At 40.6% G+C, this 16,269-nt stretch overlaps 1 protein-coding gene across 1 annotated transcript in view; it reads right to left on the reverse strand.

The window, feature by feature from the left end:
• UNC13B (unc-13 homolog B) overlaps window positions 1-16,269 on the reverse strand; it is a 189,036-nt gene that overhangs the window by 73,235 nt on the left and 99,532 nt on the right. Inside the window, 6 exon segments of the mRNA XM_026069194.1 lie at window positions 2,725-2,866; window positions 3,171-3,398; window positions 12,332-12,551; window positions 13,052-13,126; window positions 14,077-14,082; window positions 14,852-14,930. Of these exon segments, the coding sequence (XP_025924979.1) occupies window positions 2,725-2,866; window positions 3,171-3,398; window positions 12,332-12,551; window positions 13,052-13,126; window positions 14,077-14,082; window positions 14,852-14,930 (750 nt within the window).

A 16,269-nucleotide genomic window follows, 5' to 3' on the forward strand; every position in this document is an offset into this window, starting at 1 on the left:
CAAGGCTTCATCCTGCCAAGCACCACATATGCAGAGTCTGTGTCAAGTCTGCAACACTGAACTGAGCAGAAAGATCAACTCCTTAAATTCTCTTAAGTCTTTAAATTCCAATGAAAAGATTAAAAAAAAAATCTCACTTAACAGGACATTTCCTAAAGCTAAAGATGTAACTATACCAAGAGATAATTTTCAGAAAGAAACAAAAGGACCTGCAAATCACTTGCTCAGACAACATGAATATGCTCCAAGATCTGGTCATTAATCTAAGCAGACACCTGTAGTGACGTAGGCTGGTAATGACCTAAATAATGCAAACCCAAAGTCTTTTCAGTTTTGTCTTTTCTAAAATAGGGTTCTAAATTTGGATTTCCAAATTGGGGCAAACGTACCACAATATTTTTTCTAAAAATATATAAGAAAGGAACAAAGTCATATTTAAGGAGGGGTATTTAAACTAATATATTTTTCCACCCATCATTGTAAATAAGCACAGAAGAACTATTTGAAATAGGTTACTGCAGCCTTAAAAGCAGCTTAAACCAGTTTTAAAAATTTTAATAAACTTTACTGAGCCTGTAGAAAGTATTATAGTACTGACCTATATATAGACTGCCTAGTTCATGTTATGGATTACAAGATCAACCCTATAATGTCTGATACAGACAGGTTTCTGGCTCTGTATTCAGCCTTTGAAAAGACACTTGAATTGTGATCAGTTATAAAGACAACCGGCACCTAAGGAATACCAGCTACAAACAAGGCTGTCCAACAAGCCAAACAGAAAAGGAACAGCAATTACTAACCCATATATTTATCATTGCCCTGACCTCTCTCTACCTGTGTATCTTGCACCCCTTGAAATGTTTAATTCTTTTGAACACCAAACTTCTCATGTCTACCGCAAGGGAGGCTTTTAATAACTACCACCATTCCTTTCTCCCACTGTGATAAATCATGTCTAAAAAACAAACCAAAAACCCTCTGCCTAACTGACAATTTCTTGATTGTCCTGACAATCTCTTCTTTAAAAAAAAAAAAAAAAAAAAAAAAAAAAAAAAAAACAACCTTGGTAAGTAATGGGTATATTTTTGGTCAGCGTATGTTGACTTAAGTTTCCATTTGATTATGGGGAGGAGGAGATTTCAGTAATTTTAAGAGCTGTAAGCTGAAAAAAGATCCATAAACGCAAAAAAGAAAAACGGGCATGTAAAAGACCTGCAATGCATACGCTTAGCTAAACGACTCTCCTTATCTAGCATAAGGTGAGCTTTGACATCCGTTAATGAAATGACACACTGATTCCAGTGCTGAACACACTCCAGCCACCAATCTGGATACCGTGCTTATTTCCTTCTCCTCTTCCTGCTACTCCCAAGGCCATTAAAATACCCACCCAGATATGGACAAGATATAAAGTAGCATCAACTCCAGTGCCCAATTATCTACTGAATCACGGACATGGCCATAAAACTCATACAGTGGCACCATGAGAACTGTGTCATTTATCATGTTGCGCTATCTATCTTTAAACACAGTATTTGTTGAATTTCCTAAAATTAGAAGGGAACACACAGCAAATACCATGGTAACTACTTGGCATGGTAAATCAAGGTCCTTAAGGCTCCCACACAGATTCACTGCTATTGTGGCTAGAGTCACCCAAATGGCACCTAAGCCTACGTACTACTTACCAAGCAGTAACAATACCTTGGATTAAAGTAAGAATATAAAGCCAAGGGCTTACCAGCTCAAAATAGAACTGAGATTTCTCTGATGTTAATGAGGAGCTCAAAACTACTTTAAAAATAATTTTGTTTGTACTGTGCATTGAAAAGACAAACCTGGACTGACGTAAGCTTGATTTAAAAACACAAACACAAAATTTCAGTTTTCAGGGAGAACTCCCCTCCAATGAGTTTGGGGAAAAAAAAAAAAATCAGGGAAAAGAAAAATGAGAGAGAGATGAAGTACAACAGAAGAGCTGACACACTGAAGAAAACAAAGATGGGTGCAATAGATTATCCAGAATCTTCAGAAGCTACTTGCTTCTTGGGTTTCATGTTTCCATTTTGAATTATAACAAGTTCTAGAAGTTTGATGGAACAAAACATTTTTCAGCCTTCTGCGCTTATTTGATATCTTAAAAAATTGTACTTCCAGCCTTTATTTTTGATTCAGATGTCAATACATTGCTCATTTTGAAAGCGGATAATCCCTCAAGTTATTGTTACCCTGGTTTTCCAGAATTAAGGGGGAGACCGGTAGCTTCACAGACAAGTGACAGACAGCTAACTACCTCTAATCTGAGCTCACAAATTCAGTCAAACACCAACACAAGCAGCAGGTCACAGAAAGCTTGCATAATCTTTTATACAAACTTTACTCTTTTATACTTCAAAGAATTTTGAAAGTACATCTATTATCCATGAAAGAGTCTCCCAGTTATCACTTTAGCTTTCTCTAGAAACATCAATATAAAAATATTCACAGATAGATTTTTTAGATAAACATAAAAAGTAGGAAAGACAATACAGACTGGTGTGCACTACGCATATTGTTAGAGACATCGGCCCTCCAGACGCACACAATATGCTGAGGACAAATGAAAGCACCATACATGATAGGTGGTGTGGGAATGCATGCTGATACAGAAGGTGTAAGTGTAGAAGTACAGATCATACAGAAAGGCAGAAGAGGGGTGAGAGCTCTTGGCAGAGCACTTACAAATAAAACTTCTCTTCCCAAACAGGGTTCAGGTTCCCAAAAATTGTTTTTGTCCTCTTCTTTGTTTTGCCCACTTGAACAGTGACGTACGGATCACTGGACCCAGTCTTGTCTTTGGCCTGCAGACCCTGAGCACACACCACTGGAAAGAAAAGAAAAGTGTTACTGCCACCCTCCAGTAAGACGATGTGTCTGCACGCCACATGAAGCAGCAGCTCAGAACACCCATAGAAAGAGGAATACCATTTCTGATGGGCCTCAGCTCACAGTGCATTACAGTGCCCGGGGTAGGAAGTACATCTCCACCTGTTTCCTATACACTGAGCAGAAAGAGATACAGTTCAGAGCAGATGCTCTTCCTCTCCATTCTCTCAAGCTTCACCCTGACTCCCTCTTAGCTCAGGCTCCCAAGCGAGGCCAAGGGAACCCATGCCCCCCTCACTCACCCGTGATCGTGATCTTTGCTGACCATTTTGAGGTGCCATCAAGCACACTCTGCTTCACTGTCTTCATCTGCTGAGCATGTGCCAGCTTGCTCTCGCAGAACACATCTCTGATCAAGTCAAAGATCTCTGGCTTGTTCCGCTCCCGGATCTTCATGCGATCCTTCATGGCCATGATGAAATTCTGGGTTCGGTCTTCCGCCCCATGCTTTGAGCTCTTCTCTGCTGCCCCTGTGCACCAGAAAGTACAAAATGTTCATCAGAAACATGCAAAGACAGAAAGTCACGTGCCACTGAATCTGGATGGCAAAGTCATGAGTTACCCTCCACATAATCCCTCTTGCTATTGACTTTTGTACTCAAACATCCAATTTCAACACACACACACAAGAGAATCCAGACTACTCAGCGCTGGGAGGGGATAATGGAAGGGGGATTCCCAGACTCCTCTCTAATCTGGACCAGGATGCTCTCCTGACCATGGGCTTAAGTTCAAAACCCTCACAACTGAGAAAGACCCAGAAATCAGGTTCTCACTGTAACAGCAGCCATTAGTATGCCCCCTCCCCTCATGACCTTGCTTTGAATAAATAAATCTCTACTTGGGGAAGTGGCAAGAAGAGGACATAGGTCCTTCATTCCAAATAGTACCTATGAGCTTGTCTCAAGGCTGCACCTCAGCACCAGAGAAGAGCAAAAGTTCAGATGGACCCATGTGCACAGCATTTTCTACTGATTTGCTCCACACAGCTCCCATTCAGCATGGACTCACTGCCCAGTGTACGCCCAATTCTTCTGCCTGGAACCACCCTGTTTGGATCAGGCATTAAGCTGGAGGCACCTGAAGTACCTCCCTGGATCTCACTCTTTATTTTGTCAACTTGTAAGAAGCCAACACAAAAAATCCATTATTGGAATTGTGCAGTTATAGTAAATGTAACATGTAAGGCAAGAAATTCAAAAGTTAAAGACATGGACCATCATGAGAAAGGGGTGCAAGTACAGTATCTAGCAGCTGGAAACACAAGAGCCCAGAGTAGGTGTCTGTATTTCACAGGTATTCAACTGTAACTGGAAAACAGAGGACTCTGGTCATCTGTATATCTCTTAAAACACTAAAAAGTCCATATAATTATGAGATAAGAATGCTCCCACAGCCAATTATTCCCTACTAAATTATGCTAGTCATGTTCACTGTCGGATTTCAGCCACAGACTATTGTGTCAGATATGAGGCACACATTACTGAAAGCATTAACATGAACTAACAAGGTAGACAAACCAGGGTGTGAAAGGAAAAGCAGAAATCCAAGACCACACACAGTCTCTCTACATTGTCTGCAGTGATTTCAAGCTGTGATCTTAAATCAGATTTGGTGAAACCACAACAAAAATCCTGTGAACATATTCAACCATCATATTTCGGTTGTTTAATCTTCTTTTGGTTTTTGTTTTTTTTCCCCCTGGGATAGCTTAATTAAAGCATTCTTCGTTTTAGAGAAATTATCTTCTGTAAGAATATGCATTAAAGCAGGTGCAAGTCTGTGCAAAGGCAGCCATCAAATCATAAAGATACCTAAAATTGCTTTCCTCTGGAAGAAGTTGGCAAAGATGATATTAGGAACACCTTAATATAAGGCATTACAATTTTGCATATAAAAGAGTTTCAGCAGTTGGTGTCTGGATATGAATAAAGTTCTGTGAAACAAGTGCACGCTCATAAAGGACCCCCAGCAGCACAACATAACAGGCAGCCTTGTTAGCAGGCTCAACAGGGTGCTCAGTGACTAACATTGCCTAAAGACATCCATTTCTAGGACCACCAATCTAACGCCTTTCACCGTTGTTAAATTCACTTCAATGAAGAAACAAAACTCAATTATAACTTTCACCATCCAAATCGAAAAGAATAAAAATGCAGTTTGGAACAGACTGTGACAGCTGAAGTTTCCGAAGTTCATTAAAGATACTGCATACCAAGGCATGCTATTAAAGACTTGAGTCTAAAACAGGCCATAATTTTGCATTACCTGCTAATTATTTTTCATTTTACTTGCTAGAGGCTTGATGTTCAGTATTCCATTTAGCACAATAAAAAGGCATCTGAGAAAAGGCCCCAGAGTTTCCTGTTGTTGGCTTAAGATGAAATGAAATCAAAATACTGGAATTAATTACGCAGTCCCTGCTATCTGCACTCACTGGTGATCACGAATTAGTACCACCCAAAGTGATGTCTTGTATCAGACAATCATCCGGTTGTAGAGCCAACATTTATTAAAGGAATACAAAAGTGAAATGATACCAAGAGCTATACTTTGAACTTCAGATAAGAAGCGCTATTCAGCTTTAGGCCTTCTGGGACTGAGGTGGACTCTACTTAGTACATGCAGAGCTACAGAAAATTACTGGGAAACTGGGAGAGGCCAAACTGAACAATTTGCATTTCCTCACTGAAATTCTGAAATCTATAATGATCCACAGAAACAAACTCTGCCCTGCCCTTTTGGACTTCATAAAAATTAGGAACCAAATTTGAATATTAGGAGCTCATGTCATGCATGAGTGGGAGTGCTCTAATTCAGAGCCATTTTCTAAAGAAATTACTAGCCAGGCAGCTTGCAGATGTAAATGTTTTGCTGTTAGTCATCAAGATGGGCCCTGACTTAATATATTTTGGAAGCAGCACGGTCCATAGTGTTGCATTAATGCAAGCACTCCAGAGGCACCAAAGCGGCTTCAGGATGCAAACTTGGGCAACTGGAAGAATCCCAGTTAAAAGGATGCTTAACAACCACCCAACCCAGAGACCTTGCCCAGTGGGGCCACTCATCCAGGCTCGCTCTAAGGCCGGCAGCCATTTGTGGCTGCCTGGGCTGCAGGACATGCAGCCACTGCCACAGAGACCCCCAGAGAGCCCCCACTTTTGTCCCCTCGAAGGCTCGCCTCTGCTTCCCAACTTTCCCTGGTAACCCCCCATCTCCATCCATGCCACTCCCCGCTCTGCCCAGGCAAGTGGGCTCAGCTATTCCTCCACTGGGAAGGCCCCTCCTCTCCCTGCAGAGGTTACCCCTGATCCAGAGTGCAAAAGCCGGGACCAGGCAAATAAGGCAGCCTATTTAACAACACAGACTAATAGAGTAAAGAATAGACAAACCCTCTGTCACAACACCACACCCTTTCCTCCTTTTAACACCTGCTTGTTGGTACAAAATCTCCACAGTTTTTAAAATAAAGATCATGAGGGGTTTAATTACCTATAATGCATGGGAAAGAAACCCAAAGTATTTCACTACACTGGAAGGCAGAGAGTGCTTTTCTTGCTGGTGGACTTGAGATTTGTTTTCATTCAGCTGCAAAAAGGTGATTTGGGGCCAGTGTAAAGGCTCAGCTTTTCAAGTAGTTCTGTAAATGACTATGGAAAGGCTGAGGAACATCCAAGTACTGTGTATAGGAATATACAGTATCATATGAATGGTACTGGGCTTTCCTTATCTCTTCCTCTCTAGGAATAAATCATGAGCCAATTTATGACTGGAAACAGAAAGGAAATAAGACTATATTGGGACTGGTATTGATACAGCTATTAGTAAACTGCCAGTGCTGTTACCTTATGCTCTGACAGGAAAAAGTCAAGAAAGCAACATTGGCAGGATAGAAGACAGCTGTTCAGTAGGCGGATAATGCTTAGAAATTACATATTCCTGAAACTTAAAATAGATATTCAAGTTTCAAATAAAGGTATCCTTCCTCCTTCTGTGCAAATATTTTCCTGTACAGGATTCTGGAAGCAAACAAGTATTCATCACCATGGTGCTTTAATCATCATTTGACACAGAAGCCAAGATGTTTATCACAAGAGTGACTTATCCATCTTACTAACAGTCCACCTTCAGAGCCAGCCTCTGCAATTGCAACCTGTTCAGAGTGTAACACACGCAAGTTTCTCATTCAAAAAGCACAAAGGTAAGTCCTGAGTCAGAAAACTCTCTGAAGAACTCCAGAAGTGAACCAAAGTCCCAGGGGCCAAAACAGTGCCAAGCAGTGCATTCAACAACGCAGCCGTGATATTTTGCATGAAGTTCTCCAGCTTTGTGACTCCAGCACGCCATAAAGAACAAAAACCCTTTCAGATGCACTAGCAAAGACATACGGCTAATCACACACAACACAGATTTCCTGTTCAACAGCAATTTCAAGCTTGAGATCTCAACTCCTCATTCTCAAGAGCTCCAAGGAACCAGACTTGGATATCCCAGGGCTATTTCTTTTCTCAGGTTTAACCGTAATCTACCAAGGACTAGATTAGCAACATTACAGAAAAACAAGACACACCTGCAGAAGCAGAATACTATTGTGTCTCAAAAGCTAGCCCAGAACCGTGCAAGCCCCTTTTACTATGATCTTGCTATTATAATGTCCTTCTTTCCACTCTCTTCATAATTCTGCTACACCCACTCCTCTGCATCTGCTTTCTTCGCATCCTACACATCCATCCTCAGCTTTAATCTTTCTTTAATACCAGCTTTGCCCAATCATTGTCCTCTAGTCAGTACTATACTGGTGCTCAGGGCAAGAGATAAAAGCACCCCTTTTCCAAAAGCTTGCCTGCTATGTGGATTCCCAAGAACACCCCTCCATTCATTTCCAGCCGGGTAAGAAAGGATTGGAACCCCACAGCGGAAATTTCAAGTACTCCCAAGAATTGTTGAAGACTAAAAAGAGAGCATCTTACCTTGAGCAAGTATTTATGACCTTATAATAAAAGGTTAGTTGCCCCATCACCACAATAACATCTTATAAATACTTGCAATAGAGAAACTCAGACTTTTTAATCCTCTTGGAGCAACAACCTAGTGCCAACAGAGCCATAAACCAAATGGCTGCAGTACACATGCCACAAGTAATTCAAGCTTAGTGCACTTCAAACCACCAATTCATGGAACAGCCTTGCTGAACTGATCTGCAAGACATGTCCCATCACAAAATATTGGAGACCAAACAAAAGACTGCTGAACCCTAAGCCGCTAGGCTGAAAGTGGCAAGTTTTGCTTTCTTTCTAAAGGAAATTTTAGATAAAAGTTTCACACCCTTCATCTCTGCTGGGTGTCCTGTCTTGGGTGCAATGCTTCCTGGAGCAGGAAATATATTCCAAACACATTCTTAATTGCTTCCTAGACAACTAATGTTTTGAGGCAGTCTCACAAACAAACTGATGAGCAAATTAGCTTTAATACAGAAATAGCACCCAATTTTGCCCAAATGGATTTTGTTTCAAATTGCAACAAACCAGTGCTGAATTTGAGTATTTTGTCACTACAGTCCCAGACATTTGTTTACTCTATCAGATATTCAATTTCTTAAAATACAGAGAGTAAGAAAAATGCTTTCAGAAGAAATAGCCAAATTTAACTCTAACAGATTCGGGGAAAGAGATCTTGTTATTTCCTAGAGAAAGTCAAAGAAGTATAGAAGACAGAGTAACACGACATCCTGATTCTAAGGAATAAAACACCGAGCGTCTACCCAAAATTTCAGGGCATAATCGATGGAATTTTATTTGTGACCATCCTGAAAATTCATTTACTCCAGTGCACGATTTTCTGGAAGACCTATATAGACTTAAACGAAGACACATCCTGAGACGTCAAGGCATAATCGATAGAATTTATTTCTTACCAGCCTGAAAATTACTCTAATGCAACATTTTCTGGAAGATTTGAATAGACTTAAGTGAGGATAAAATGTGAGAACATGCTTTTTTATACTGACAGCAATAATAAAACTTCCCTGCTGGGAAGAAACCTCCTCCTGAGTTTAATATACAAAACAGTTTAGTCTCAGATTTACTGGATCTCTAAACTATTGCTTTTCCTTACATAAGTTTCTTTTTCTCATTCCTCAAGCACAAGCTATGTTCTTCAAACTTATATAAAATTAATTTAATTTTTCCATTTTCTTCTGGCCTTGTGGGTTCCAATTAGAAGATTTTTAGCATGAACATGCCAAAGCAAAGAACACAGTTTTCTGAAAAAGCTTTTTAATAGATTTCTAGTATCAATAATAAGTGTTTTCCCAACCCAGCAGCACATCCACACATTGGTCCCACCATCTTAATCTCCCAGGACTCTCTTTCCTCCGTCTCTTCTGTCTTTTAATCACACAGTACCCACCTCCAATTCCCCTCCTGTCTCCAGCCCAGATACGATACCTGACACACTCACACTGGCTGCCTTATAGCCCCAGCTCACAGTCTGTCTTTCCTGCTCTGATACTGGGCAGCTTTCAAATAACTCTGTAAGTTTTGCCTAAGTGCTTCACTAGTTTCGAGCCCAGAGCGCTCTTCCTCTCCTTACCTTCAAGACCACGTGCTGGAGTATCTTGTGTTTAGCTTTTGAAAGGAAATGTGCAAAGCAAATATCTGCAATCCTGTGAATAAGATAACAAGTTCTTATCTGGTGCTTTGCTATACATGAAAAGCAGTGTTGTTTCCAGTTGTTACTTCTACTCCATAGAAAAGCACACAGACTACTGTCATCACCACATCCCACAACCCATTGCATAAACTGATTTAACTCCAGCCAGAGATTAGACAACCTGCTCCTATGGTTATTTTTCACAGGCTGTTCCAGAAACTCCCTACTCTCACCATTAAAGTCATCTTCTAGCTTCCAGCCTTAATTTTCTTACAGCAAATTTATTCCATTTTTTGTCTTTTGTAAACATTAGGATTAAACAGACCATCATCCTCCCTGCTGTTTATGTCCCTCTTCCCCAACATAGTTCAAGCATAAACAACTTCAAAGACAGATTAGACCAATTCACAGAGCCATCACTGCTGGTCACTGAATATAGCATCTACTGCTTGGAAAGTCCTCAAGCCAGGGATAGCTGTAAGCTGGGAGAGCAAGCCAGAGATGTAGGAGCTCTACACTGAACATCTAACATCTCTGCCTAGGGCTCCACAACATCCCTTTAGAAACTCAATATTGGGACAGACCTAATATGGCCATTCTTAGCTTCCTGAAATAGCATCAGTCCTGTCTTCGTCCTGTCTCACACTTCCAAGCTGCTCTTTTGAAAGGTTAACACAAACTCCTATCTTCCTCTTGAAACAGTCCACATTTCCCCCATTACCACTGTACCCCTTCCAGTACCCGCCCCAGCCTAAAGTAAGCCTTCTTGAACATAGATGGCCAGAGCTGCACTCTGCAGGAATACATCTCCCCTTCATCATTAGCTATTTCTTAAATTTAGTTTTCCTTCTACTGTTTTTGACTTCATTACTTCTGCTCTGCACAGCTGAATTACATCTACTTCCTCAAGGCTGCTGGTGCAAACCTAATTTTCCTCTGCTCTCTGTATCATTTTGCCATACTGAGATATCACAGCTCCAAAGGGAACATTACTATATCTTGGACATGCATCTGAAACAAACCTGGATGCACAGATCAGCAGCTTTTCATCTCAAAATGCTGAAAATCCTCAGTTAGCAGAGGGTTCTGGTGACTCCAGAAACCAAAAACTAACAAAGTTATCCTAAGTGACCCTCTATATCAGATTTTGTCAGGAACTTGAATTATGGCTTAATTTCATTCTCCTGAACCAAATGAAATCCAGAAGCCCTTTGCTTAGGCACAAAATGGTCACAACAAAGCCAAGTTGTCAATGATGCAATCCCTTAAATGCTATAAACTGTAAAGATCACCTTATGGCCCTTGAAGACAAATCAAAAAATGCTAAGCAACTGAGGAACAGATACATTTCACCTATATCAGCCGTGTCTGTAAAATAAGCTACTGCAAATGGCCCCAGTCCTAACTGTGACTTCTTTAAAACTCTGCATACATGAGAAATAAAAGCGTAAAGAACATCTGTTTGAGGTGTCAAGATAAGCCATAAGAAACTGATGACCTAGAATTCATTGGTATCCCTTGCTGGATCATCCAACCTAACTTTCCCAACTAACTAAAGTCTGAGACACGTACAAGATTTGATTGTTTAGATTCTTATCACCATAATTTGCAATAGACTGGTATATACTTCACAAACTTTTCCGATTACTTAGACTTACTCTATCAACCTGGAACAGCAGGAAAAAAAAAAAATCAAAGAGAAATGGCCCCACCTTCCTACTCAATATTTAACATGCATGGTAGAAACTTGTATTCCATTTAGAATAAGATATTTTGTTCTCAAGCATGAATATAAATTAGAGACAAAATCAAGAAACTGTTTTACAAGCAAATAAAAATAATCTGATTAAGCAAGGTGCCTACCAAATTAATATTTTCTTTTTATTTTTTAATCAAGTCTTTCTATTGCCTGTGTTAGGTTTCATTTATTCTGCAAGCTCACAGCTCTTTGCCTTCTTTGAAGGGAGGGCTCAGGGTTTAAATGCTGCAGAAACAACAAAATAAACCACAATGGTACTAGGAAGATGAGATACTGCCCATATGCTCAAATGACACCTTCCTATCTCACCCATCATCTATGCTGACTCAGCCCTAAATCTCTAAGGTGATTCAGCTAGAAGGCTCTCCTATTTAAAAGGTAAAAAGCCTTGCCAGCTTGCACTTGGTACAGAGAATCTCAGCTAAGTCCATGGTTTGTATCCCCTCAGCAGGAATCCAGTGCTGCTCTGAAGATCTTAAAATCTACAGCAAAATGAGCTGACGGTAAAAACAAGCAATTTGCCTGGGAATCCAGGACAGGATCGACAGAAGAGAAGTCAGAATATCCAGTCCAGTACCCTATCCATCCAGTCCACTTCCTCTCATCTGTGCTGGATATGCTAGTAAACACCCCACCTGAGCTGACACAGAAAGAGATTAAAGACATTACACAGGTCAACCCCAAAAAACAAACAGATGAGACAGAGCCAAGAATTAAACTACTTCTTTTTTTTTTTTTTTGTTAAAGCACACCAAGCACAGTCTTGCAAATAAGTTTGTCTGTGTCAGTGGAGCTGTCCATGTCCACAGAGTGAATGGGGCAGTTTTAGCTCAATGTCACCTTTTCAGAAAATATGCAGTCACTTTAATAAAAGCATTTTCACTTATCACTAAGGTATCACGTATGCAGCTAGAAAAGGTGTAGAAACACCTTTGGAAACAACCACACTCCACTGCACCTCTCAAGACGGAGCACAGAAAAGTCACTACTCACTCTGTAAGCAGTCAGCGTTGAGCAAGTCTTGGCACTTCTCATGGCACTTGACTCCGCATTCAACGCAGCGCATTCCCTGCCGTGCAATGCCCCACAACAGCCCTTCACACTCATAGCAGTAGGTAGGAGTGGTGGCTGTCCACACTTCAAAGTTGTGTGGGGTTGTACAGGAGATGGGGTAAATTAAGGCTTGCAAAGTCTTCTTATAGACATGAGATTTCTAAAACACAAGAACACACGAACCAACATTCAGAAAGGTGACTGAATCTGTTTTCGCTGGTTATCACATGAGTTTTAAGAGAAAACTCATGAGTGGTGCGATAAATCTACACTTTTGAGGTAGCCAAGTTTAGCAAACTTTTACAAGTGGCAGTAGAGAACACCCTTTCAAAAATGATTTTGCAGACATTTTAAAAAAAATGGAAGAGGAAAGAACTAAGGTTTGTGGACAAGGAGTACCTTGCATAAAGCAGGTTTCACACAGTATCTCTTATGGTAGATAGCACAAAAGGAAATGATAAGATTCTATTTTCAGGATCGTATTTGACACATTAAATGTTATTTTTTGTAAGTATGTTTGGTTTCTTTAAACAAATTAAAGAAGAAGCTTTGCATCTATATTTTTAGACATCTGTGAAGCTGGCTGTACATCCCAGAGATCCAAACTCCTTTAATTTGCTTACTAAAAGTTATCAGGAGCCAAGCAACCCTCCCACTTACCAGCTCTTCATCCTTGAGAGATGTTCTAGTGGCCATTGCTGAGGTAATTCCGGCTTTCCGGGACTGTACCAGTGACTAAGAAGGGAGAAAGTTTGTTATTCACTACCAATATTTAGAAATGCTTTGGCATTACATGCACAGAGATGTGAGCAAGGGGAGAGCCTGTCACTCCAAAATGATACTGAACCAGCAGTCTATTACATTCAAGTTGGTTTCTTAAATGATGGTAGCCCAAACACCAGAAGAGTCAAAAGCATACTCTGAAAGGTCATCAGCCAGTTTCCATCTGTCCACAACCCATCTTACTCTGGCAGATTTTAGTTTTGTTTCTTTGTACCAACTGTAGACAAAATCTGTGTTCACATCACCACTTCTGTGTTCTGGTAGCAACAGCAGCACTGCTATTGCCTAAGGTCATTATGTGGGACTTGCTTTTCTGTATTTAACTTCATTCATCAAAAGGAGATTATTCCATCAGTTTTATAACATATCCAACACTCCCAAATGTGACAGTGAAAGGGATACAAACAGGGTGAAAGAGAACAGAGGATGGGTAGGGAGGACACGTTTGAATGTGCAGCATGTCACATTCATTGGCCATCACTGAATATAATGAACAGCATTTCCCCCCAAAACTGCCTCCTTCACATCACATCAGTGCTGAGCTCTGCAGCCGTGCAGACTGTACGTCACTGCCTTTACAGCGCCTAACACTGACATTCAAAGGATTTCTTCAGCAAGCCACTCCAACTGGATGAAGGCAAGAAGGAAATAAGAGCTAGGAACATCTGCATTCAAGTCATCAAATCCTAACGGAAACCTCCATCTATGCTCTGATTTATGCTGCTTGAAGGCAGACTGAAAAAGTTCATTCCATCAGTGATGTGGTAGGACAGCATACTGAATATGCATGCACTGCAGCACTGCAGGTTCAAAATAAAAAGCAAAATAATGGAGGGAAAAATAAGGTAAAATAATTTTTGTTTCTGGTGAACACTTGGTGGATAATCTTTAACTCCACTTACCATGGCCTGTGGAGAGAGAGAGTGAAAGCATACAAAAGAAGTAACACAAGTTAATGCCATCATTGCAGAGACTTAAAAGATACAAGCAGTTAGTAAAACACATACCAGACTTCCCATGCATAAGTTGGCAGAGAGACTTGTATGTTATCTCTTCACAGGAATCACAGGACATGGAAACCTTGGTCTTGCAGCTCTTAAACCATTTCTCCCAAGTGCAAAGGCACTGCTTGTGTTGAACACACAGCCAACAAAAAACCAGTTCATCCCACAGAAGCCTCATCTCACCGTATCACACAAGCATATGAAATGTCCTCATTATTTGTTAGGTTCTTGTGCTTCCTCAGCACAGAAGCCTACTGGCAATATTGCAAATTACTTTCAAAATCCAAGCACATATGCTCAGTTTATCTACCTCCTGAAATTCTGACCTTCTGCTAAGTTTCTAAACCTCACATGGGCATTATAATAACCATTCCCAAAGTCTGTGATTTTTAGGAAAACATTTAAAAATAATGCAGGCCTACAAATAACCTGTTTAGCACAAAAAGGAAAAAGACCATTAAAAAGATCTTAGTCCACCAAATCAAATCTCATTCTCACGGAGATTTTTGCAACTCATAACTCCTTACTGTAAGAACTCATTTAATTAAACGGGAAACCTATAACTTCTGAGAGTTGAATGAACATTAGCACGTCAAATGAACATTAGCACATGTCACAAAGTGAAGCCATTTGCACCAACGACTATATCTGTGGCAGAAGAGAAGTCTCTTACCAGATCACTGACAAGTGGAATTGGCTTTTTTTTGCGTAGATCAGGCATGCTATCGATGCCATAGAGACCACCCGCAGGCCTGGAAATTCAGGAGAAAAAAGGGATTAAAAATCTCACCAGCAATAAGATACGACAAATAGATGACCAAACAGCCTCCTTAATAAATAAATTAATTAAATTAAATAAATCAGTCTCCTTGCTAATACCAATAATCAAAAAGAACAGAAGGACCTGACCTTTATAGATGAAAAATCAGTTTCTCTGCAAATGTAAATCAATAATAATCTACTGAACTGAAGTTGTTGCACACTTTAAAAAAAGAAAAAAAAAAAGTCCAGTTCTTTCCAGTTCTTAGTGCTGAGGTTTGTGCTCACTCAGAACAGACTGGGCACGTGCTTACAGAGCATGCAGAGCTCCTTGCTTGCTGCTGCCTGCACGAGGAATGAAAGTAGCCTTTCCCCCATGCCTTCTACTAGGCATGGATTTGGCAAAAACTTACAGAAGAGCAGAATCGCAGATCTGTGGCATTAATTCACGCCACAGCTTAGTCAGCAGTAGCTGATTCACGCGCTTATGCTTGGAGAAACATTTTTTGTTCCCTAGGAAGAGCTCAGTTTATAGTTTACTATTGGCATTGAGTGTCATGTCAGGAAAGACTTTGGAAACTTAGAAAACATGCTGGCCTCAGTCTTTCTCTGCTCCTTTCGTTTCTATTAAATCCATCTTGTGTTTTCTGTTCTGGGGTTTTTTTGTTTGTTTGTTTTTTGAGAGGGAAAAAATGCTTTTCTGGAGAAATCAAAGCCAGACAGATTTGAGATTATGCTTCAGAAAGTGTACAGTTATGGTAAAAGCAATTAAGCATTTATCTTCCTATATGCAACAGATCTTTCTGCCGTGCATCGGTGGATGGGAGGGAGCATGTCAAAGTGGATCAGACCTGGGACAGTCTCCTGCTATTCTTCATCTGAGTCTAGGCCAGAACATACTTAATCCTGGCCCTCAAAAAAGGAAAACAAACAAACAAAAAAAACCCCTCACGTCTGAGGAGAAAGGAGATGATGTTACGAATTCCAGCACAGAATAGAGAACTGTGCTCCAAGATGGACAAGGATGTCACAGCACAGCCTAGCTCGAGGCTGTGACCAAGAAGAAACCAGTCTATTATATATAGAAACATGCCACAGTGCTATAAGGGTAAAATTGACTTTTTTGAGGGGGTGTAGGAGGGTGATATGTGCAAGCCACAGCTGAGCAACAGTCGCTGCTGGTTGAACAGCTCTGGTGGGAAGGCACGTAGTCACATGTAACACCGTGAACTGGGGTTTGCCTCTGCATGCAACATTAGTCACGGTTGCACTGTGGTACTCCGGGTGGCTTTTGATGCTCCTCCGTGGCGAACAAAAACCATTCAATCAGCC

This window comes from Apteryx rowi, unplaced genomic scaffold, assembly GCF_003343035.1.
Source record: "Apteryx rowi isolate R43461 unplaced genomic scaffold, aptRow1 scaffold_289, whole genome shotgun sequence".
Lineage (NCBI taxonomy): Eukaryota > Metazoa > Chordata > Aves > Apterygiformes > Apterygidae > Apteryx > Apteryx rowi.